We start from the raw sequence: 26,781 nt of genomic DNA, 5'->3' as shown, positions 1-26,781 counted from the left end.
ATACGTGTGATTGTATTAAAATAAAATGCAACATAAGCATTAACAATTAGTCGTTAAACTTAGTTAAATTAATGTTTCATTAAACCGATCATATAATTTAATAGAACCTTGATTTATCTAAGGACTAACAATATCTCTTTATACGTTTTTCATCCTGTAATTAGGTGTTAGCTGAAAAACATGTTCGCTAGTACTGACACAAAATATATAACAATTGTGTTCATTAAAAGGCGATCGGATAACTTTAAAACATTTCAAAAATAAACTTCTGTGAAATGTGACTTAGCCGATGTGTTGGAGAATTAAACATTTTCTGTGCATGATATCTATAGAACGTCATACTTCGAGTAATGAAAATATGTTAAACCTAAAGTACTATTAGGTTATTTAACATTGTTCTGTACAATACGGAGATATATTTGGACTTGTACCTAGCTGAGAAAACCTTATTGGACGAGCCGCTAGGCCCAGCTGGGTACGAGTCCAAATATATCTCGTATTATACAGTACAATGTTAAATAACCTTTTTATTATATATCTATTTTGTTTTAGTTTAAATTATAAATGATTGATCTGCCTTTTTACTATTTTCCAATAATCCTGATTTCAAGAGGCATAATCAAGCTCTGTACATAGGAGGCTGTAAATGCGAATACATGCCTCCGCTGAGCTAGCTTAAAGTGGAATTGTCATTTTAGCAGGGGCCTCAGGAAAACTGGAATAGTGAAAAAACGGTACGGATGGCACATATATTTGAGCTTATTTTCAGATTTTACAGTGTTACCGGAGTATGAAACCGTGTAGCAATTGGGGCAATTATTTGCAGGAAAATATCCGGAGCGATTTGAAAATTGGCAAATTTAGCTTTTTTTTCGTCATCAGTTTCTGCGACCAGGAGGGCACAAAATTCAGATCTTGTAAACAGAAAACTAGATATTAGAGCTGTATTGCAGATGGTTTGTAACGCTAGACATACAGTCATGTTAATGTTGCAATATCTTTATATCAGGTGTGTGGTTACAGACTTTTGTGTGAGGTTTTGAAAGTTGTGTAGGCGACTCTAGGCCGAGAAGCTCTGAAAACTGTTTACTGCCTCCATAGAGCACCTACTTCACCTAATTTACATTTGGAACATTTTCACGCGTTCCGGGCTTTATCGTTTGTTTAACATGGGACTGTTGAACCGTCCAAATACGAAAAAAATACAAGATTATTTTGTACGCACGTGCGTCTAATACGGTAATATATTGTACGGTCACGTGTTGCAAATAAACGTTGGATAAATAAAATATATATAGAATAAATGTAAATATATCTTCTGTCTTGAATAGTATTGTATAATACGAAAATTATAGTTACAATAAATGCTTTCACAAAAAGGAAGTACCAATTCGGACAGTTGCTTAGCGTCTATTTATCATTCGGTCTGGTAATGCATTTGTTGTAAATTTCAACGAAGATGTCTTGACTCTTATTTCATGTCTTGAAAAGGGTGGACTAGTTAAAACATAACACGACAGACAACAGTTTAAAACCACTGCCAAAGCAAAGCGGTCATTATAAGAAATTCAATCCATACACCATATATTTTGATTTGTAAGCAGATCTAAAAAGCTTATGCATACTGAATATTGCTGTCTTAGACGTGTATATCGTTTTAAATATTTTAGTTTGAAATATTAACTGAGCGAAAGTGTATGCAAGTCAGTATTTTTGTTAAAATATCAAAATCACTGGATTTTAATGCGCATATAAACTTTTTTTTTTCCAAAAAATCCATTAAAACATTTCAGAACGTTTTGTGAAATATACATTGAAAGCTGAAATTGGTCATCTGTGTATATTATCATTTTGCAATAATAATATTTTTTTAAAACAATTGCTGTTTATTAACTGGTTTCAGTGTAATATTGAAATGTTACAGAGAATTATACCTCTGTTTCTCAGAGAAAATATCAAATGCTATTTTGCAAGTACGAAACTATATTCAAAAGTAGAGTAATGCGAGTTATAAATTGTCAAAAATTAATTTCGAAAATGATATATAGAAGTACATCAGATTTTCTTTTGTCACAGATTTTATAATTTGTGTTTACTTTTAGCGAAATATTTCGATATGTCCTTTTAAAATGGGACTAAGTAAGAAGAAAAGGTTTTGTAATAACAAATCCGTATTTAGATATGAAATAGACAATAGTTCTCACAGAGAATACTGGTAACTTCAAGGTCTGCAGAAAAGTTATAAGAATTACTTTTTGAAAAGTTTGAGCATTTTATTGAGACAAATATTACATTTACTACAAATAATAATATCATTTTACAAAATCGTTCTCCTTTCTGTCTTCTTTCTGCACATATCAAGACAGAAAGATCTAAATTGAGCATTACAAAATGAGTAAATAATTGGATTGATTGCACTGGACAATAAGTACGACCTCAGAAAAACATTATATGTCATGTAACTGGTACCTTCTAGCTGACTCAAAAAGTCGGAGTATGTCTGACGGATAATCGCTATAATATAAAACGGAAGAAAACTAACTATATATGCGCAGGTTATAAGGAACAACATGAGTGTCGATCGCCCTATTCTGAGCTTCATGTGCATGCAATGTCCGTTCACTTTGGTCAATGAATCTTTCAACGTCCCCTTCCTTTTTGTAAACTTGTGTTTACTTGTCCTCGGTCTTTTCTTGCTTGAGCCACCATTCCTATGTTCATCAGGTAGAGATATGATTGTATCACACCTAGATCTGATTGTATCACACCGTGATCTACCATCACACGTTGATACAGTATCTGCAGCAGAAACATCATTAAATGAACTACTCACATGGAGATGGTTTATTTCTAATGGCTTTAATTCTATTCCATCTAATTTATTTTCCTTAATTGACTTACGCCTGATTTGAGTTATTTTTAAGTCTGTGGAATCAGATTCCTGTAAAAGTGTATCCTCCTTGCTGGTTGAAGTTTTTTCGTTTTCTATCATGTCCTTAGCTGCGGCAGTTTCAGCTTTTCTCCTCATACGCATTTGTCGATGCTTACACACTTGTATTCCTACGAAATAATACAACACTGACAAGGTAGTGAAAATTACAACAGTACTAGCCATCTGAAATACAAAGAATATTGTCGGATATATAGATGTATCGTACTTATTCTCTAACAGGCACGCTTTTCCGTGCACCTGCCCTAAAGGAATAATTCTTGTACCATAAAACAGCAAAGCAGGCCATGTAAGTGTAAACGCTAGCATTATACAACCGATGCATATACGTTTTGATTTCGAAGCACTGAATTGAGGGCCATGGGGACGACATATCCGGCGGAACCTGTCAATCGCTATAGCGACGAGAATAGCGGCTGAGGAGCTGTTGAGAGTGTACGTTGAAAATCGTGTCACCTTGCAAAGCCACGGTTTATCTAGAATGACGGAATAAATCATGATATAAATCTCCATTGGTAAAGTCGTCACACAGTTTATTAAATCCAAAGCTGTCAAAAATAATATGAACATTCTAGATGTACTTTTTCTCCATTTAAAGAAATATACATATAGAACTATTATATTACCCGGAGTTCCAATTAACATAAGAATCGATGTGTAAATTATTGCAGGTAATTTGGACTGGAATTCTCTAATGTTGTAATTCATTAGAAGATCATTATCATCCGTTTGCGTGATATTAGTAATATTTAAATGAATATAATCATGACTTTCTAGTTTCAGATCTTTATACGAATATGTAGGTTCCATGTCTGAAGTAAAGACAAGTTCTCTGGTTTGTAATTGATAGGAAACACGCTGTGTTTCTACCTCTGATGATAAAATGACATGGTCATGCAAACTTCATCAACAATTTTTTTTCATATTTGCTTTCATTACTTGTCCGTCTAATACAAGAAACTGGGCCGTATGTTTGGTACGGGAGAACATTATGTTCTACATTGTCGCATTCCGGAATCCTGCAGTTAAAAAGCTGCGAACACTGAACCTTCTTTCACCCTTTCTTTTGGAGCAAAATAGTTGCATGCATACGTATCTGTTTATATCGTCTTACATCAGTTCAACACGACCGAAACTATTATTTTCAAATCTAGGAAATAAAAAAAATTGAAATGGGATTAAACGATATTCGTGGCTTTAAAGTTAGTTTAAGCAGACATTTTCCAGAACATCCCCATTAAAAACTAGCTCTACGTAAAATGTCAGTTGTTGCACAATATTCACGCGAACGAAGAACTGATTCGTTGTCAATGGGACATTAAATACCTACGATCCAGAAAAGTCTGCATACAAAACAAGAATAAAGTACTGCCCAGACCGCTTTGTAGGTATATTTTCTTTCTTTTCTTTTTCTTTTGCTTGCATAAAGGATGTATAACTCAGCACGCTTTGGTCTATTCACACTCTGTTACTCCCGAGAGATTAAACAATTTATACTTCGTACCGACTGACAAGAAAATCCTTTTATAATCCTACTCGTTAATTATAGGCGAGTTATCTTTCATTAAATCCATATTTTCGTAATCATATTGACTAAAACATTATCGTATCAAGCCAATCGGCAGCTTTGATTAAACGTTCTCTAAGGAGATTTAATTCGACTTTATCCAGTTGAATCTTTCATCATTACTGTTTACGTATATATAATTACGAAATATTCATCATCGTAATGGCATCTGCTAATTAATTCATATGTTCAGTTAATTCCTTCATTAGTTTTACGTCGTCCTCTTATTAGCAGGCTTGTTTACTTCCGTAGATACTTCATTCGTTATGTTCACCTTCCTCTGTGTAGCTTTTTAGATCTGAAAAGATAATAAACATCGTTTGAAGTTCCATTTTTTTCAGTTAGAATGATAATATCAGCAACTGACAGGTACCACAGAAATTTTGTTTTCATTCACAACTAACAGAAAAACATAATAAAATACTATACAAAAATGTGAACACTGCAAAGGCAATTACACTTAGTAATTAGACATAATGAGAAAAGAAAATGAAGAAAATACTGTCAAACCTGTATTAAGCAGCCAGTTAGGAAGCAATACAAACTGCTAAAGGCAGCTGGCCGCTTAAGACAAGTTGATATTATAACAAAAATTCAAATTGGGAAGTAAGCCGACTGGCTGCTTAGGTTAAGTGGTTGCTTAAGACATGTGGCTGCAAGGACAGGGTCAACTGTAAATGTAGAAATAGGCGTTTAAGCGAATAAACCAGTTTCAGTTTCAGTTTCAGTTTCAACTGTAAACCCAAAAATATACCGGGTGTCATACGAGCTATAAACAACTGCATGCATAACAAAAGAAAAACACGAAAAAAAAAAAAAACATTAATAAGAAAATTTTAGGGAGGAACAATCAAAAACAATGAATATAGTATTTTAAAATAGTAGATAAATGATTAATTACATGTTTTTCAGTGCATTGTCCAAAAATTAGAACAATATTTATCTGCTATTTTCACAGTGAAAATAACAAATGTAACAAATGTATTTTTCACTGTTAAGAAACTATAAAAGGGGTTGAAATAAAAATTTGTTTGTTTTACATGTAAGATCAAAATTTCTTTATCTTACACTGAAACACAAATATCCCCTATCACTTTTAATGAACTTGAAATGTCTGAGAACTCACAAATGTGACGAAATGAACAGTGTGCACAAATGCAAGTGTACTGTGGATGATACTGCGGAGAAAAAGGTTGGGATGTACAAATCAGAAATTATAGAATCGAACAGGCATAACAGATACATTCATACTTTGTTTACATTATTAGGTAGACAGTGGGTACACGCAAAACGTCTAATTAGCAGAATGCTTATATTTTCACTATTCTAGCTGCATATGTAACCGCAATCAATTCTTCTGTAAAACAACAACAAAACCATAAATTTTCCAACGGATTGATACCTTCTCAAAATACATTTATCATCATCATCATCATCATCATCATCATTATTATTATTATCATTATCTCATTTGCCATGTAGCTTTGTCATTGTCAGATATAATTAAGCATGTTCAACCATTAATCAATTTTTAAAATGTTCATACTGGAATGAATCGAACTAACCTGTCGCATTTGTTTCTGGAACATTTTGTGTATGGAAAGAATTGGACTTACATAAGCGTAAGAGGTGACTAATAGGGACACTCGGATTTGCCGTAACTCGGGGATTCCAGCAGATATAAAAGGTTTGGTGCCATATCTCCTGTTTGTATTCTGATGTAAATGAGATTTAAACCAAAATTTTAGTCCTGTTTGGCGCCATGCAACTTGTACTGTGTTGGTGCGCCGTAAACCCCAGATCAAGACAAATCAAGTTATCGAAAGAAAGCACTGGCATAACAAATCACAGATAGACACTGATAAATACTTTTATATGTCTGATAACAGTTAAAAACGCGTGCAAAAAGAGTTATTTTCCAGCGTATCTGATACTTATTTACTAATATCATTTCAACAAGAACACAAACACTAACTATGGTTAGATACTTCAGTGCTACTTCTGACAGAAGAAATGTGGGCTATAAACAATCTACCGTAATTTGCAAAACCGCTTGCAATAGGTATATCAAGCAGGTAATGGATTTAGGCCAATAAAAATTGATCTAAAAATTTATCTTACCTATATCATTAGTTATTCCAATTAGATTAATTTACAAGTTAATTAATAAACCAGCAGGAGTTCAAACGTGTAGGAATTATATGTATAACAAGAGCTGTCTCCGTAGGATGACACATGCCCCCGATGGCACTTTGAATGAATAGTTATGGCCGATGTTAAGAGTTTTGGACCTTTGACCTACGGAGCTGGGTCTTGCGCGCGACACATCGTCTTACTGTGTCACACATTCATGCATAGTTATTTTAAAATCCATGCATGAATGACAAAGATATGGACCGGACATGCCCATCAATGCACTATCATGAAAAATGATCTTTAACGTCTAAGTGTGACCTTGACCTTTGAGCTACGGACCTGGGTCTTGCGCACTGCACGTCGTCTTACTGTGGTACACATTCATGCCAAGTTATTTGAAAATCCATCCATCGATGACAAAGATATGGACCGGACACGCCCATCAATGCACTATCCTTTAACGTCTAAGTGTGACCTTGACCTTTGAGCTACGGACCTGGGTCTTGTGCATTGCACGTCGTCTTTCTGTGGTACACATTCATGCCAAGTTATTTGAAAATCCATCCATCGATGACAAAGATATGGACCGGACACGCCCATCAATGCACTATCCTTTAACGTCTAAGTGTGACCTTGACCTTTGAGCTACGGACCTGGGTCTTGCGCACTGCACGTCGTCTTACTGTGGTACACATTCATGCCAAGTTTTTTGAAAATCCATCCATCGATGACAAAGATATGGACCGGACACGCCCATCAATGCACTATCCTTTAACGTCTAAGTGTGACCTTGACCTTTGAGCTACGGACCTGGGTCTTGCGCACTGCACGTCGTCTTACTGTGGTACACATTCATGCCAAGTTATTTGAAAATCCATCCATCGATGACAAAGATATGGACCGGACACGAAAATTGCGGACGGACCGACAGACTGACAGACCGACAGACCGACAGACCGACGGACAGACAGACGGTTCAAAAACTATATGCCTCCCTTCGGGGGCATAAAAATTGTTCGCATCTGATCGACAAACACATAGTTTTCTAAAACAAAAACAAACAAAACGATATAACTTTTTCTTCAAACAACACCTTTTCCTGATCTGTATCGCTCTAATTTTCTGCAATTGGTTGAGGATATGGTGAGATAAAAACGGCATCACTGAACTCCTAAACGATGAAAATACATCAAAGAAATACATTTCATACATATATTTTCCGTATATTTTAATACATGAATGTTAACTGATATATTTTTCCGTATATGTTAATACATAATCAGTTTTCAATGATCACCATGTATACATTTCAAATTAACATAAATCATTAGATTTTTTTTCCAGGTACTTATACTCTTATTAAGGTAATGAACCCTTAATGACAATCGACAAATGAGCCGCGCCATGAGAAAAGCAACATAGTGGCTTTGCGACCAGCATAGTTCCAGACCAGCCTGCGCATCCGTGCAGTCTGGTCAGAACCCATGCTGTTCGCTTTCGAGGCCTATTGCAATTACAGAAACCATTAGCGTCGCAGTTGTTCCGTCTGGTAAACAGGATGGCCGGGAAGCTGATTTTAATGTTAAATGAAACATAATCTGTCCAATTTATAATGTAATCTTGTTTACAAATGGAAAGGAAATATAATGTAAATATAAGAAATGAATTAATTGTTTTCGGAGTTCATGCGAAATGAACGCTAGAATAGGAACGGCAAATCAAAAATGAATCGGTTACCGATTCTTTTTTGTCGTTCATTTCGCATGAACGCCGAAAAAAGTATTTCATGTCTTAAATACCGATTTCTTACAAAAAAAAAAACAACCAAAAAACAATTTCCAATGTCAACGCGTATTTGCATTATGAAATGAAACACTGAAAAACAACAAAACATTTCCTAAGAATAAATGACCTTTTAAAACCATCTCATTGTCCTAATAAACATCAAATTATCGAACTAATATAATCAAACAGATAACTATATTTACCCCTGTCTCTATATAATCTCAGACACTATTTTCAATGAAAAATAAGATCTATTTTCCAGCTATGCTCGTAAGTGATTTAATCATTATCATTAGAACGCAGCCACTGGCACACTTGTTACTGTCAGATTTTTCAGCGCCACTTCTGTTACCATGTAGGAGAGCTTCGTAAGTAATCTGCCGTAATTATAAAGTCGATAACCAATAGATGTTGCAGGTAATAACGGATGAGTTTTTATGCAAGTAAACACTAATGTTCTTTAATATTAGATATTTTTTTCATATGAATAAACAAGTGAACGGATAAAAGGAACTGTTCACGAAGTTACTTGTGACAAAACTTTAACTTACTGTACGTGTAAGATGCGTCACAAAAATCTTTTTAAGAAGGTTAATGTTAACTATTCGGCTATGCCAAAGATTAGGATTGAGCACTTATCTAATCGGTATGCGAAAGCATTAAATCAAAAACCAAATATTCAGACGATATGTACTAAGTCTTTCAAAATCCGATGCAAAGATCCATACATACGAAATAATATATTAGGATAAAGCTTGTGGACTTTTGTTTAAAAGGTCTCGTGCATTTAAGGTATTGTATTCAAATTCTGAGTTAGGCCTAATGGCCAATCCGTTTGGTTTTCACAAACGATGGCAAGCAAGTATCAGATCGAAGTTTGTTTTCTATTAACATATAGTATTCTGCTATTCAGAGATATAAACATAGAATAAAATACAGTCGATTGCTTAACATAAATTTACAATGCGGTCCCAAGAGATATTCACTAAATAATGCTAATCGTTATTGAAATACAGTGAATGGACGACAAATATTGCATGCAACACTGGCTACAAGCAGAGGCATTAGAATAATGCATAACTATGTGTATGTTCTGTTTTTGAAACTTTTCTAGTTTGGATTATAAAACTACAATTATTCAATCATGGATGAAATGCGTGATGGAAGGAAAAGGAAAATCAATATATAAGCCTCCCCTTCCAATCGGTTAACGGAAATAAAATGCAGTTAAATGTATTCTTAGGAACGACAGATATCCAATCAAAGTATCTGATTACAAAGAATATTTTATGCAAAGTCATTATCAACATACGATCAGCAGATTTAACTTTGAAATTCCGTCTAAAAGATTTGGATTCGGATGATTTATGATGAAGGAAAAGAACATCGGACGCCTGATCTTGAGGTCCAGAGTTCGAATTCAGATAAATCAAAATTTGACCGCATTCTTGGTCAAAATGTTTCAAGAAACCGATATCTTGCCAAGTTAACGTAAACGGAATAGTGGATGTAAAATGAATATGAGCCGTGCCATGAGAAAACCAACATAGTGGGTTTGCGACCAGCATGGATCCAGACCAGCCTGCGCATCCGCGCAGTCTGGTCAGGCTCCATGCTGTTCGCTTTTAAAGCCTATTGGAATTGGAGAAACTGTTAGCGAACAGCATGGATCCTGACCAGAATGCGCGGATGCGCAGGCTGGTCTGGATCCATGCTGGTCGCAAAGCCACTCTGTTGGTTTTCTCATGGCACGGCTCATATGTATAAACTGAAAATTACTCTTGTAGAATTAATGCTTTATTTATATTGGAAGAAAACTGATTAGTAGTCACGAAGATAACTTATACTAAAAGTACTAAAATGCATCTACTTTGATAAAAAGAAACAGAAACAAAAACAGTCAATTATTCATACATATGATGTAGCAATTACACCATAATGCTTTGATATCAATTCATCAACTACTTGTACCGTTTATAAAATTGTGAAAGATAAACATCCATTTAATATCCAAATCCCATGCCAATGTGAAAATCCATTCACGTATTTTCTTTCTTGAACGTGAGTTTGTACCTTTTACAAATATTGGTACTGCTTCCAGCAGTGTCGACACTGGCTGGGTATTAAGAGCGGGGATGTAAATATGAAACGTGGCTCGAATGGAAATAAGTAGACTAGCCACTAGACTGATAATAACTATATTTCTATATTTTTCCCTTTTTTGACAAATTCAATTTCATATGATATTGGACATAGAATATAGATTGGCTCAGTTCACTACATTCAATCATAAAAATGTAAAAAGATATATCATAGTCTAGGAGCTAGTCTAGGAAATAAGCTGTTTAATCGATACTAGGTAGGGACTTTCGTCGACTACACATGCTAAATAAGACACCTTTCTTACTAACTTTAATACTTTGAAAGTCTTACTCTGTTAACATGCTTGAAGAAACAAGTGAATAAAGTATTGTTCCATGTTAACTTCAATAAACATTGAAGATTTTGTTCAATAACAAAACAACAAACAGAAAGGTGGATGTATATAATAAAAGGGTCATTATAACAGTAGCTAGATCTTAGATTTTATATTCGGCTCTCGTGGATTTTGCAAGGTCGGATCACACTCGGCACTCGGCGCTTCCCAGATAGAGCTACTATTACCATAACCCAATTATATAAGATTTGTTGACGAGCGTCAGATGGAATTATGAAGGACCTATTTTTGCCACGAACCTACTAGCCTCATACTTCCAGCAAATGAAGATGTGATTGTTATGCCTTAAAATACGCTTAAATTTGAACGAGCGGCTGAGGTTACGTCCATAAAATCAGAAATCACTCATGACTTTGTCTCGGTTCATATGCTGTTTCAGTGGTTCACAATTGAAATTGAATGTGAAATTTATATAATGTGAATACAGATGTAACATAGTATATAGTATTTCTACATAGAGAAGTACACGAGAATTATAATATTTGGCATGGACAACCCCATATTGTAACAGTTTCAATCTTTAAATCTAGTTTTCATAGTTGTAAAGAGTAATTTTCCAACTGCTTCAATTTTTTAAAAATGTTTATCCTACCTACTTACGGTAAATGAGAAATAATTCAATATTTTACATTCATACAAAACGTTTTCATTAGATTTTATGCTTCAGTCAAGAAAAAATGCCATTGGTCTCTTTACAGATACTGGTCATCAAACGTTTTGATGTATAATCATGAACTCTTCATTATAAGACAACTTTACTGCACATTGTAACAATGTAAGATATACCAGGATATAAAGAAAATAATTGATATTGCCACAAAATTACTATTGTTTTTATGTGTGAAGACGTCTCAGAAACTGGTAAAGTGATTGGTTTTATTTGTATACTATGGTATACAGGCATCGTCAGGTTATCTTATTACTTTTGATACTTGTGAAGAACGAAATGGCTGGATATCTTTCTGCCTGTTATAAGAAAAAGGTCAGAAATACAATTTTTTTTAACTGTTAAAAACGCAGATACCGCCTTTTTATAACTTTTCTTTTGCAAATGACCTCTGCAATAACATCTTGTTTCTTTCCATATTTGCAAACATATTATTCTAGGAACCATGCACTGAACTTCTGACATACACTTATATGAAACCACACAGTTACATCTAGTTTTAACGCATAAAACATAATATTTATGATACAGACCAGGAATAGTATCTTCCAGCAATGCTCATATTAGAGCGATATAATCGTATGATCGGAACATACCCACTAGCAAACTGGCGTCCGTTTAATTCTTTCTATTACTGCTACTGATATCGCAGACGAGAACATTATAAACAATCTCACAAAATCAGGAAAAAAACTGACTGCAAATTAATGCTGAAAACAAGGAAGGTTTGTATTTTCAAAGAAAGTAGGGAGGAAACATTATCGTAACTTTATTCTAGAAATGTAACGCAGATTGACATTTCCAACAGTTTTTTGTACATACATCATGTAATAAGAATTATTTTACGGATTGTTGAAAACAAAACTTCTGCTAAAAGCGTGATTTACGTCAGCCACCCCCTCCCTCGTTTTAAAAGTAAACAACATAGAAACGTCCTAAACATTTCTATATAAGAACCGCGTTAAGGCAATGAATTCATCTTTGATGGAAGTAGATGATGGATACATTTATAAATGGGTTCTCATAATACAATATATTTCGTATTGTTAGCAACGTGTTGCAATTTTGTAAGAGAGGGAAGAAACGATAGCGCGTTATCTATCTGTTATAGCGTAACGTCTTATTCATTCTCTTATCTTTAGTGATCTGATATATAGTTCGTGTTTGTGTGAAATGCACGAGTTTATGCAGGGAGGCTTATGTTTAAGTGATTTAAGCTGATAAGATTATCTTTTTAAATATAAAAGTAGGAGTTTTGAAATTTTACACTGGAAAGGCATCAATAGCAAACTGGGCTATACCTTAGGAATGAATTCTCTCTGCCAGAGTGGTAAAATGTTACGAAAAAAATGGTGTGGGTTGGGGCAGTTATCTATCAATATGAGTAGAAGAGTAGAACACTGTCAGTGAACGCTCCAGTTATTGACGCTAATTTACTGTCCCACTCATAAAAATTAATTCTAAAATATATAGAAAAAAGATAAATAACATTACATGAGTAATATTGTAGTATTTGCCCTGATGAGTGAGTTAACAAAACCAGTCGGCAAATACTAAGTTACTCATGTAATGTTATTTATTTTCCTAATATATATATAAATATATATTTTTTTCTTTCAAATTATTTGACTTATTTGACGCATATCTATAACTACAGCAGTAAGATATCTATTTTTCTAATAACTTTACAATTCCCCTTTGAATAGAATATGATCAGGTTTTAAATTCAATTATTTATAAAATACTGGCTATAGCATTGGTTGGAATGTACACTAAGTCAATTTTCCTGTAATAAATGAAAGTTTGCGGCAGAATCTGTTCTTTTTTAACTTAATCATTATAAAATATCGGTCACCCTTTCATCAGCTCTTCTAAAATAATTGAAATGAAGATATCCGCATGTGATATATTATGCTTTTACTAACTTTTGAAGCAATTTTACTTACTTCCGTTACATGTATAATTTTCTCAAATTTTCATTCTAAACTAGGAATATACCACGAAGAAACAGTTAAGTATTACACATTCTTGAAAATTATTTTTGTACTCAAACTAATTTCATTTTAATCAGATTCTAATTAAATTTGAGCCTAATGACCTAATAAACATGAGTGATGAACCTATTACAGGTGGTTCTCATTCCGATACCGATGAAAGAGCTTCTTTTTAAAAATCCTATTAAATCGCAAATGTAAAACGTAAAATTCTAAGATTGAAGGAGTGAGCTTGTGTATCAGGTTTAGATGCAAAAAGGTATGCCATTGACGCTTAGAAGGATAAGCATTTAACCAGTTATAAGAATATAGATTGTATACCATTTTGACAATGATATATATATATATACGTTTTATTTGGCCCCTTAGTGTGACCTTGCCCTTTGACACAAGGACCTGTGTTTTCTGGCAATACCTTTCACTGTGTGAGTGAGATACTTGTTTCTGCCAAACACAAAAATTGCTGAATGAATGTCAAAGTTATGGCCTATGATATTTTACACTTACATTAACAATGACCTTTGAGACAAGGGCCCTTACTTTACACATTATTCTCTGTCTCGCTGAGGCAAGGTTATTTTGCCAAATAAAAAGATTGCATTTTGGGTAAATACATCTATTTGTAATATCAAAAATGACCAAAATATATGTATACTTACCCAACCTGTAAAAAAAATCACATGCTATATTTAATATATATTCCAGATACTTATAAATGGTTTAATCACAAGAACACAAGACAACCGGTGCCTGCTCTAAACAACTACTGATATCACAGAGGAGAGCATTACAAAAATCTGGAATAAACCGAAAAGTCGATAGGAATGAAACGTTACAGGTAATAAGTGGAGTATTCTAATTTAAGTAACGATAGAAAATATTTATAAAAATTCTTCCAAATTTTTGTAGTATTTCTGGTTGAATAAGTTCGTCTTTGGATACATCATTACCGTAGAAATCAAGTTAAAGGATCAAAGAATAATTCACAACATCATAAAACGAACAGCGGTCGGCTGGGTAAAAAATCTAGACCGTAACTTTCTGTTAACAGTATTCATATTGCACTATAAATGCAATTACATATTACACATCTTTAAGGCAATATATTATTGATGGGAATGCAATGGAAATTGTAAAATTGACTTTCCGACAAGGGTAAGATGATAAAAATGTTTATATTAATAACATTTATTTAAGCCAATATTATGGCCTACATACTCATTCTGCAGATCATGTACGCCATTGGGTGGCGAATACAACATAAGGTTTCAATTTGTACATTTATGTTGGTTGTGGCTATTGATAAATGTGGGAACAGATGCCTTACTTTCTAAATCCGGATGTTTTGTCACCATACCGTATGCCATATGCGACCAAAGCAAGGTTGACATAAAGCTATTTGATCATTTGAGCTTCAGTCAGGATAATACGCGATAACAAGAAAATAATCTACATATTCGAGTTAACGACTTACGCCATTCGACATTAAGGCAACATTCAGATTTCCACTTTAAGCTTCCATAAATATTCGTTTGTAATGTGTTTTAGATTTTTTTATAGGAACTTAAATTTAACTTGAAGTCTATGTGGAATAATTATTCTATTAAAGATAAAACAGCTGATAAGATATTATAGTTAAAGTGCGTGACAGCATTGAAATACAAATGAACCATATTCTCCTACTATCCGATTTCAGAAATATAATACATTAACGAATGGTCGTAAAGATGAAGTACAACAAGTTAATGAAGTATTGTCATGCAACACAGTCTCCAGCTTGTAGGGGACAAATTATCTCAACTGCAAAGTAACCAAGTGATCTGATATTTGTCAAAGATGCTATATATAAACATTGTTTCAACATTGGAAACGTTTTAGACGATGTTAACAACAAATTAATTCTGACCTCCAAGTGAGACTTTTATCTTTTGCTACGGGTCCGAGAAACGCGACATTTTAAACCAAGTAATATTAAAACATCTTTGATTTATGCAGCAACCTGTTGACATCCGGTATTGACTTTTAAGTCCGGGGTCTAGTTGTAGCGCATGAAATCTGATTTCATTACGAGAACCCTATCAACCAAATGCAATTATAATCTGTGATAAAATCCCTTGATACATGGCAGAGCAATGTACTGGGCAAAAGTAAAGATAATTTAATATGTAATATGAAAATGTTTTCCTTTTTCATTAATAATTCCTATATTTGCATATTTAAATCTGTCAACGTTCTTGCTCTAAATCAATGCGTCAAGGCAATGATAACATCATCGATTTCTCTACTGTACCAATTGCAATAAAAGCAAAAAATGCCTTCCACAAATTATATAAACTCTATTACATATTCCCCCGACGAACTATTTAATTAGACCATCGGTTTTATGCCTTGCGAGGTCATTTAAATGATCCATTGTTTATATCTTTTAATTTCGTTATATGTTTTGTATGGAAAGAGAAAAGTTTATTTTCGGATAAACAGCATTGGTGTAATAATTTAAGTACGGCCCTTTGTGTAGGTAAACAAGTTAAACTCCATAGTGCAGTTTTTGTCATTGGCTGTTCTAAGGTGGTGCTTTGTGGCGTATGCGTTTTATTTGTTATTTCTACGAACTGCCATATTTTTGCAAACATTTGAGTTCATCTATGGATGTCTTCAGCCTGTGTGCGTATGATGATTGTGTACATTTATACGTACTTCTGTTTCCATGTGGACTGCTTTGTAAGCATATCCAGTCTTTGAATATAGTCTTTTCTGTTGGACCTTTGTCCATTGTGTTAGTAAAATAACACGAGAAATGTATCGGTCTGCATCAATTTTTCTGGTGCATAAGCAACTGAGTTTACATTATTGCATTAGCGAATTGCCGATTGTTTTTAGTTTCATTCCATTTACAAATTTGGTAGTTGTACTTAATTAGGAACTAAAATATTGAGTTATTACTTATTCAAGCTACAAAGTAAACCACTACAGACATTATGATGTAATAAGTAAAACTCAAACTGGTATTGACGACTACAAAAGAGTCTACTTAAATCGTATTAATCTGCAAACAATATTATTACAAGGAATTTACAAATCGTATTAGAAAAATACTTGTATTGAATAACATAAAAAGATATATGAGCCGCGCCATGAGAAAACCGACATAGTGGCTTTGCGACCAGCATAGCTCCAGACCAGCCTGCGCATCCGTCAGGATCCATGCTGTTCGGTTTCAAAGCCTACTATAATTAGAGAAACCTTTAGTGAACCGCGCAGGCTGGTCTGGATCCATGCTTATCGCAAAGCCACTATGTTGGTTTTCTAATGGCACGGCTCATATAGTCTTGACTTTACCTAACTATTTTCATCTCAAGTTCACTGCGAGTTTGACCTCTCTATAGATATAATACCGTATACAATCCAACATATGAGATTACAAAGTTAATGCAAATTAAAAGTCGTATAAAAGTGGGATATTTTGGCAACTTCAGTGGGTGTTTTACCTTTTAGTTTTAACTTTTGTAGCATATTTCCTTAAACACAAAATCAGTCTTAATGTTTTTGTTCATAATATACTTGCAGTAGATAGATTAAACTTGACACCTACAAGGGAATAAAAATGGAGAACAAAGATGCTCTGAATAAACACGATATGCCCCACAAACCATAAACACGTAACCGATGCTTTTTGAGATACTGGAACATATAACCCTGTGATCAGCATTGTAACAAGCGATAAAGCTTTACAAAACAAGCTGAGGTAATTATAAACCTGCCCCAAGTCATACTGCTTTTCCAGGTCCAACCGTCAGATGCAGCTGAACACTTACAGGAACATGTTTTGTCTTGTACTAGTCTAGATCTACTGACACCAATAATATAGGATTCTCGTTTACATTGTGTTGTTTCAATTCACAACTTATAGTTCGTATTTTTCTGTTTTCGTAAACAATAAAGTGGCATAAAATATTAACAACGTGCAGATTCTTCTGTTGAAATAATAAAATCATTGTGGATGTCAGTTTCTTAATTCGGGGAGTAATACTTTTAGTCTCATCGCATCTGAAAATAGCGAATTCTTGCAAACCGGTGATTTCACTGGTGCTTAAAAACTCCATTTTACAATATGGGCTTTAAGATGACTCTCGTGGTACAGATGACGTATAACGAACTACATCTATGTAATAGTTTTGTGTTGTAGTTATTCTTTTAGGTAAAATACACTTATATATTTCCTATTTGTCACTTAAGATGTAATTCCTCTTGATAAAAAACCCCATTACTTAACGAAAAGCACACAACGTTTCACAGCAGATGACAAATCTAAACTATGCCGTCTTTGTAAGTTAAGTAAAGTTACCGCGCTTTGTTAATATACTACTGTAAAAAGTTCTATATGAAAATGATTTGTTTGATTCTATTTTTACTACTCTTTGTTGAATAAGGCATGCAAGAAAATACTCTGTCACTGGTTGTAGGAGCAGATGCGAATATCCGGTTCTCGGGTTACTATTTACGCAGTAACTCGGCTGAAATATCCGGCTCTCGGGTAACTGTTTAAGCGGTAACTCGACAGAGACTCGTTTCTGCCTAAACATTTACCCTCAAGCCGGATATTCCCAGCTTCACCTAGAAACAGTGAAAAAATATTTTATGTTGCAGCAATTACAAAGAAGGGTGCATGTCTAAGGAAATTATAATCTCGCTTTCCTTAATATATGACAAATACCCCACACCTGCCTGTTCGGTAATATAAATCAGAGGTGAAAGAAGATAAGAAGTCTGCAAGGTAGTGCGCGTTTAACTGAGAATTAACAGAAAGACGTATCGTCTCCCCAGGCGGCATTAAATCTTGATAAGACATTTTTAAGGAAATAGAACGTGGGTGTAGCTGTAACTTATTTCATAAATAAAACGTTCATTGAAAATTATGAAAGGTGGTGTGAAAAGTTTATGTTTAAAATCAAAGGACCATAAATAATAAAACAAAACGTAAGGCCTGCTACTGATCATTGCAATAAAACCCCTGCTAGTGACGGAAAAGATCAACTTGAGAAATTTTTCACCTAGATCCTACAAACTTCATTTGTGTATTGATCTTGATAAGCAGATGATCTGTTTCGAAATTGGGTCTTATATGTCAAAGATCAACGTCACAGGGGCCTGAAAATTCTTTACGATAAAACATGGGGACAGTTTGTCCCAACTTGTCAGTGCATCTCCTCTCTTGATTGTTGGACAAATAGGTCTACATACATTGACTTTGGGGTCAGCAGATAAACGGTAAAGGTCACTGGGGCATGGAAATTAAAAATCAACGAGTCCTACACAAGTTACATTAGTTCTTCCTTGGCTGTAAGTATCGTGTTTCGAAAAATAATGAAGAAATGTATTTCTACATAATCGAGATATAGCAATACCAGATAGACCAGGCTGCAATCATTTGCTATGAGTCAGTAATTTTGAAACAGCTTTTCAATTCTATTTCCAGTTGCAAATCTTATGAATGAAGATATAACAATCTCTGTTACATTATAAAATGATTTGTCAAGATTACTCTGCAATAAAACTTTACTGATATAAATGCTTGCTGCTTTAAGGTTGCTATATATCTGTTAACAACCGGCTCATTTTTGTGTTTATGTCATAGAGGCGTAAGATAAAGAATCTGATTAGATCACGGGTGTAGACCTGGGGCCGTATTCATAAAGCATCTTAAGTATAAGTTTTGACTTAAGTTGAAGATTTTACTTAATTTTGTGGTGATTTCAGCTTAAGTCTAAGTAAAAAAACTTAAGTCCTATTAAGTCAGAAAACAAGATAGCGTAGTGAGTACGATTAAAGTGTTGTTTTTCATATAAAGGCACTTTAAACATAATTGTGCATGTTGTATCTGTCTGAAATTAATATTGTTCGTCCACAATAAAAGCCAAGAATTCCTTATTAAGTTGTTTTATGAATAACAAATATACTTAAGTAAAATAAATTTCTTACCTAAGTAATACTTAAGTAAATAATCAATTTCTTATACTTATACTTAAGATGCTTTATGAATACGGCCCCTGATATATTATGCTACGGACTCAGATCTTCATTTACAATAATAATTAAACAAATTTATTTTTAAAACTGCTGAATATTTGATAGATGCCATGAAGTTCCGTCCTGATTTGTATAAAAATGTATGTTCACTGTAATGACTGTTAATATCAATATGTATTTGCCATTTTTTCACATTATATTTCTTATGTCCATGAGCAAGGATATGGTCGATACCCTATAAATAAATTTGAAACTTTAATTAGAAAGGTAACTTTTCAAAATGAGCTGCACTGTAGAGATCATGTGGGAAACTAATCACAATTACCTGTACCTGTTTGACTAACTCATGTCAGACTAACTCATGTCATCACAATATCATTCAGAACACTCAGAAAACTAGCAAATTCTTAAGTGATTGCTGAAAGATATAATAATTATAAAGTAATTATGAACCTTAGAATGCAATCAGTTAAAAGTATTAGTACACTCGGCTGCTTCTAATCTAACAATCTAAACTTTCATAATATGAAAATGACATGATTTTTGTGTTAGATATATAGTATTATTGTCTTAAAATGGTTTAAACCGTACGCAATAACCTTAGTGTCATAAGTCGCAATGTAAACACTAGAAACATTCGCAATGAGGTGTCTAAACAAATGTCACGTTCATCATTCTTGTACCTGATACAGCAGAAATGTAATGATAAAATCATCCAAATGCTGTAAATTAGCTTACCGTAATGAAGTGGAATATAATGTTATCATTGTTTACAGAAGTGATAAGGGAAATGAATCCCACCCTATTACAATATATTCATTAAAATTCTAGAAAAGTCATAGGAAGAAAATTTATATATCAAACAAAAATCAAGATTTTAACAGTTTTAGACATACATATTTACTGCTATCTACGTTGCCGGGAATACTAGGATTAAAGGAATATTTTTCTTTGTGAAGTGACTATTTGTCTGAAAATTTCAAACGAGTAATTGTCTCATTGACTTGTCTAATTAGAAGTAAAATATCAAAGCTTGTTATCAATTTTTTAGACAGACTGAAGTTTCAATAACTTTAAAGTTGCAAAGTAATCCTTTCTCCAGCAAATAAGAAAGAGTTTCAAAGTATTTGCTACACGAAAACTAATATTTGTACGCTTTGTTTGCCGCCCATATGCTGAGAAAATGTAAAATTACCGATCTTTCAATTTGTTTCTGCCGATACTCGTACAAAATCCTTTTTTCCAAGTCGGTAACGATCTTTCTGTAGCTTCAGTTTTACAATGTTAACTTTGCTGTTTTCAAGTTGGAGATGTTGGACATGACTGTTGGTGATCGCAGGTGCTAGGCTGAAGACTTTGAGAAATAGATGGTAAATAGACTACTGTTAAATCCACTCTTTTATGAGATAATTATTTCCTTTGTTTCATTCCGTAATTGATATTTTACATCACTTTAAAGATATTCGAGTGTTGGTGGTTATAACATTTTTTGAAATTTTTAAAATATCTTGAAGAAGTTTTAATTTAATCATTAAGAACCATTTTGCAGGGTATTTTCAATTGCATTAATGCTCCCAGAAATATTATTATTACATAATAAAAACACAAAACGGGAATTCATCGACTGGGCATAAACCTCATCTAAGTAGTGAAGCTTCCGAAGAAGATTCCTAGAAATCCAGCAAGTAGTTCTTGAGAATTTGCGCACATAAGATATTTGCATATTCTCTTGAGAGCGAAGCTTCCGATGACGCTTCGCTAAATATTAGCTAAGGGTTGCTAAGGAATGCTGCAGACAAGGATGGCACTAGAGTTTAGCGTCAAAAAGGGAAATAACGCAGTGACATATCATCCTAACATGAAGACAATATGAGCATCTCCTCTTGTCAAAGAATCCTCCTATGATTTTTCGTTGAACTCCGGCCAGAGCTTTCTGAGAAATACTCCGGGCAAAGAGAGCGCTATAGTTTACTAAGGTTGAATACGTAAAGGGCAATAATTCACTGAAAAAGTCATCCGATCGAAACATTTAGATACAATATTCATTCCCTACTGAGTGTGAAGCTTCGATGAATTCAAGCGCGTGGTTACTTAGAAATACGCTGGACAGGAAATGGTGTTATAGTATAATGATGTTTAATTAGGACAATGACTAGAAAAATAATCCGACAGAAGCATGAAGATAATATCCGCATCTCCTCTTAGAAGTGAAGCTTCTTCAAATTGCGATGATTCGACAGGTTGCTGAGAATCTCGACCAGAAATGTACTATAGTATACTAAGCGAATGATCAAAAGGTGATCAAGTCCTTGATCAAACAATATAATATGCAATCTCGTTTTATGAATTTCACAAATGCAGCCGTGTTCTGCGATTACTCGACAAGACATGGTATGGAGTATACAATGTAAATACCAAAGGGCAATGATTAAATGAAATTCATTCGACCGGAACATAAAGATAATATGCGCATTTACCACTTAAAGAGTGAAACTTCCTACGAAGTTTCGATGAATTCCAGCCAATATTTACTGAGGAATACGCCTGCTAAGACATGGTAAACAGTATACAATAAATAAATAATAACAGGACAATAACTTAGTGAAAAATCACCTGAATGGAACACGATTTCCTATTGGGAGCGTAACGCTTCCTATGACGCTTCATGAAATTCCAGTTAGAGGCTGCTGGCTGAGAAATACGATGGATGAGAATTGAAGTTGGTACGGGCGGACGGATGGAAGGACGATGTGGCGACTGAATGTTTATCACTTCGGGAAGCATAAAAACAAATCTCTTTTATCTTAAACTTTAAACCTTACATGATATTTTAGTTAGCATAAAATTTCGATGCAATTTATTGTACAATTTCTTCGACAGTTCTTTTTTTTAAATTTCTTTTTTGTTGGATAAATATATGCCTGACTAAAAAGATGCTGCTACAATTCTCGGATATCTTAGAATGATTTATAAGTTATTATTGATTCTTACAATGCCATTTTCTATTTAACACGCTGTATTGTAATGAATTACTCAAGCTTCACTCTGTATAAAGATGTATAAGATAACACTTACCGTTTCTAGGGTAGTTTGCTATTGTAATATCAATATGACAACAATGAGTTTCCATATGGTGCCATTTAATGGGGTCAATTTACCGTGAAATACGATAAAAAGTGATGATAAAAGACATTAAAAACTCATAAACCCACAGCTTACAAAAGCCAAAAGGAATGATAGCAAATCAATGCCTTAAAACATACAGCCTGTTCAATTAGGTATAAGAGATCATCGTCTAATCGACCGGATTCTGAAGGTTTAAGTAATCACTGTCAGTTTTGGTAGGTGTTTTAGTTTCTGTCCGTTGTTGGGCATTGCAATACATAAGCGGAGAAAAAAACTGTTACGTACGGGTGTTTTCGGATGCGGTCCGAAGGTAACCAGATTGTTATAGCCATCTTAATTGTTTTATCATTATTGAGCGACCATTCTCCATTGCAGAATAGTATAAAAACTTTTAGCTAGTTATATTACAAAAGCAGAGATTTTGATGTAGTCTCAATTACAAATTGTTTTATTATGTGTGATTTTACATTGGCTTCTGAAAGCAACCTCTACATTTTAAAGGACAGTGTAGATATTGCTACTCATCTCATTATTATCTTCGTCTCATTACGATTATATTTAAAACATGTAGTGTTACCATGACTACTAGTCTCAACACAACACAGCTGTCAGTGGAAAAAGGTGTTTGCTCCGTATGAGGCATGCATTTCTAAAATAGTGTGATGAGAAAACAGACACATGTAATAGCAGATTTACGAAAAATGAAAAAGTTTTCAACATATGACAAAAACATTTCTTCATTCATTTAGGAAACACAGCATGCGACTAGTTCTTCCTTCCGCTTTTTACAGCCATAATTTGAATTTCAATTCAAAGCAGCATTTTACAGGTCTAATACGAAGAAAAATTTTCATTACACATTGCAGTTGTCCCTTTCAGAAAATGCTCAAGTTTTGTTCTTTTCAACCTTGACGTAAAAATAACATAAATTAGATAAGGTGTCAATGTTATTATAACAGCATTTGTTCAGTCAGTATAAGTGCTCTATTTGACTCTTGACGGGCTTTGGATCCTTTTTATTGTATAGAACTTTCTTCTGTCAAGAAAGTACGAACGTAAGATGTTTCAGTTAATTCTCATGAAACGTTTTCCGCCAATTAACCTTTATAGTTTGGCTATGAAATACTTTAACACATCGTTAACAGACAACCCGCCAATCAAATACGCTTTGTATTTAGCGTATATGACGAAGACGCGGCTATGTTCCTTTTCACCATAATGACCATGACTAGAATTAAGAAGGTAACATATTTCCGCTGAAAATTCACAATTTCGTCGTTGACAGTTTAGTAGTTTTACTTCTATAATGTATCATACTCATTGCTTTCTTTGTCATGACCCTGTTTATCAGTAAACATTACCTACAAGATATCCAATACAAGCGAGACGAGTTGGTGTATACTCCTCGCAGATTACTTTTGTTCTTACGTAAAATAAATGTACAAGTAAAATTTTGATGTAGAGCATCAAGTCGCCGGAGAACTGTCGGCTAATATTTTGAAAATTGGATTGAAAAAAGGAAAGAAAGCTATAACTGCTACTGCGGTGCATTACATGCCGTTGAAAGGCTGAACAACGTCGCATCCTTGATCACAGCTACCCAAAAACCCTCTGACCACCTTATTTTTTTTCTTTGTTTACAAAACACGCTAAGCCTCGTTCCGAAACTCACGCGCCAGCATCCTTACGAATGAGAACGGAAATGAACGGAAAACTACGACGACATGATATACTTTTTACATTTTTATAGTAGTTGCCCTTAAACTGTGTTACATCCCTTCGGGATCATTGATACTGCTTATGCCGGTGCTAGGAGGCGTGGGCAGTGTTGCATTTTGCATTACTGCTCATGAACAGACTCAATCAAACCGAGTCTGCAATTTTCACTGTTTGCATTGTTCTCGGTGCTTCCGAGGGATCAACTTTTCAGATTATATTAACTTCACAACAGCGGGTGTTAATTGCTGTGTGGCGGCCGTAAAAAGTCGCCCCGACTTCATCTCAGTGTTGTTATATTTTCTGGTCCATCGGGATCATTGATTTCAACTCATTTAGATTTGAAAATTGAATACTGCTTAAGCCGGTGCTAGGGGGCGTGGACAGTGTTGCATTTTACATTACTGCTCATGAAAAGACTCAATCAAACCGAGTCTGCAATTTTCACTGTTTGCATTGTTCTTCCCAGGGATCAACTTTCCAGATTATATCACATACGCTCATGTAGATCTTTTTTGTCTGCAGTAGTATATTCTGATTATACGCAGCGTGACGTAGACACAGGTAAAGACTCAGCCAATCAGTGCTCGCTGGAAATCTCTGGCAGTCGTTAATTTATTTACGGCTGAATAGGAATAGGGATAAGTTTTTTAAACATTTTTCATATTTTCCTAAAATACTATCTTTTGAAATGATAAAAATCTTACGCAATTTTCAGCTCCTAGTTTCTTTGTGTAAGCCTTTCACAGCCTTATTTTTCTTATATTTACAATATAATTTTTATTATTGTCTAATTTAAATAACTTCTCCTACCATCTGAAGAATCCGAAAGCGTATCAAATGTTACCGGCAACTAATAACCTGCATGTTATGCAGTATATCTAGGACCGATGATGAAAGTAGACCCCAAAACTACAGGCTTTCCAATACTGAAACCTCTGCCCTTATTCCGGCCCATCTCTACGGGTCGGCATAACGATAAAACGTTTGTTAAAACCACGTAAATGAAGTAAGCTTTCAAATCCAATGGAGGCTTTTTACCTTGCTTTCTATGCGAGCAATTGCTAATGCACTGGCAAGCAGAGAGCTAGCTATTGCAATATATTTGCCTAAAAAGATTTTTTCTTAGAAAGTTTTCTTTTTGCTGCTCGATTGTATATACTAGTATGTGCACTACATAGATCCTTAAGTTCAGTTATATCAAACATAAGCGTAATAAACGTGCAACCGACTAGCTTTTCGGAAAATCGAACGTTGTTCAACCTAAGCACTACATGCATATGGCAGACGATAACTCTGTACCAATTTGCAATTTCTGGAAATATGTGCAGTAACTCGTTGAAGTAGCACATGATATATAAGATATAGATTGAGAATCTATAGCTTCCAGGGAAACTCGTAAATGATTTAATCATATTATCAAAATATAAACACTACCACACCTGTTTGATGTTTTATATACTGATATCTTAGAGGTGAAGAATCTAACATAAATTGAAAAACAGATTTACACGTATTTATTGCAGCCGTTCCAATGAAAGTATGTAAAAACAATCTCTAATATAATTTCGCCATTTTTTTCCAAATACATCAAGAGTGTAAAACATAATTCAGGCAGTAGACGACTACTTTAACAAAGGTATCTCGAAAATAGCAACAAAACAAAGCACACTGCGATATTATATATATAATACCTTTTTCATACATAATAAACAAGTAAATAGCATCCATTCTATATATGCTGCTGAAGTATACTCTTTTCGTGATGTTGCTTTTCTTTACCAAAATGTCCGTGTTTGCAAAGATTGTGAAGTATTTGTTGTGATTAAGAATTGATAAATATATGTTTTATCATGCAACTATAATTTTATTATGATGTCAATGACCTAATATCGGAACTGGTCCATCTATATTTGCGGACTACATTTTTCGTTCAAGTTACGTTTAATGACGTTTGCATGAACATTCAAAATCAGCTTCATTGCTTTTTTGTTACTGCATGACAAATAAAAAACACGGGTGCTGGATAACAATCCTATGGTGTTTCATGTAGCCTACTAAGGTCAAATACGTTTTGAGATATGCATGGCACAAAGTCGAACGAGCCGACGGAAAAGTGTACTTACATAAGGGTCTATGTATGGACATTTGGGAGCGCCAAAATTATGGAATAATTATTAAACACCCTCATTTCTACAAATACAAAAAAAAAAAGCCAGACAGAAGTGAACAACGTTTTTGTTGTATCAGTTATCAGAAACCCCACTTTAGCAATAACGACAAGAATGCTAAGTAATATCAGAAAATCACGAAATA

The 26,781-nt window shown here is 34.1% G+C and overlaps 1 protein-coding gene across 9 annotated transcripts in view; it reads right to left on the bottom strand.

Annotated features, from left to right (window-relative positions):
* Nucleotides 1–1,992: 1,992 nt before the first annotated feature.
* The window catches only part of LOC123544902 (muscarinic acetylcholine receptor M2-like), a 131,155-nt gene continuing 106,366 nt past the window's right edge, over nt 1,993–26,781 (bottom strand). For 7 of the 9 annotated variants that reach the window (XM_053540584.1, XM_053540589.1, XM_053540570.1 and 4 more), the window contains one exon: nt 1,993–4,815. In XM_053540584.1, coding sequence (XP_053396559.1) covers nt 2,318–3,760 — 1,443 coding nt within the window. In that variant the 5' untranslated portion in view covers nt 3,761–4,815 and the 3' untranslated portion in view covers nt 1,993–2,317. Of the gene's footprint in view, nt 4,816–8,641; nt 8,794–14,255; nt 14,374–26,781 lie in introns of those variants that run through there. The other 2 variants (XM_045331042.2, XM_045331044.2) reach the window with 2 other exon arrangements.

This window comes from Mercenaria mercenaria, chromosome 1, assembly GCF_021730395.1.
Source record: "Mercenaria mercenaria strain notata chromosome 1, MADL_Memer_1, whole genome shotgun sequence".
Taxonomy (NCBI): domain Eukaryota; kingdom Metazoa; phylum Mollusca; class Bivalvia; order Venerida; family Veneridae; genus Mercenaria; species Mercenaria mercenaria.
Note: the sequence above shows the minus strand (reverse complement) of the source record. Positions and strands in the feature narration are given on the sequence as shown.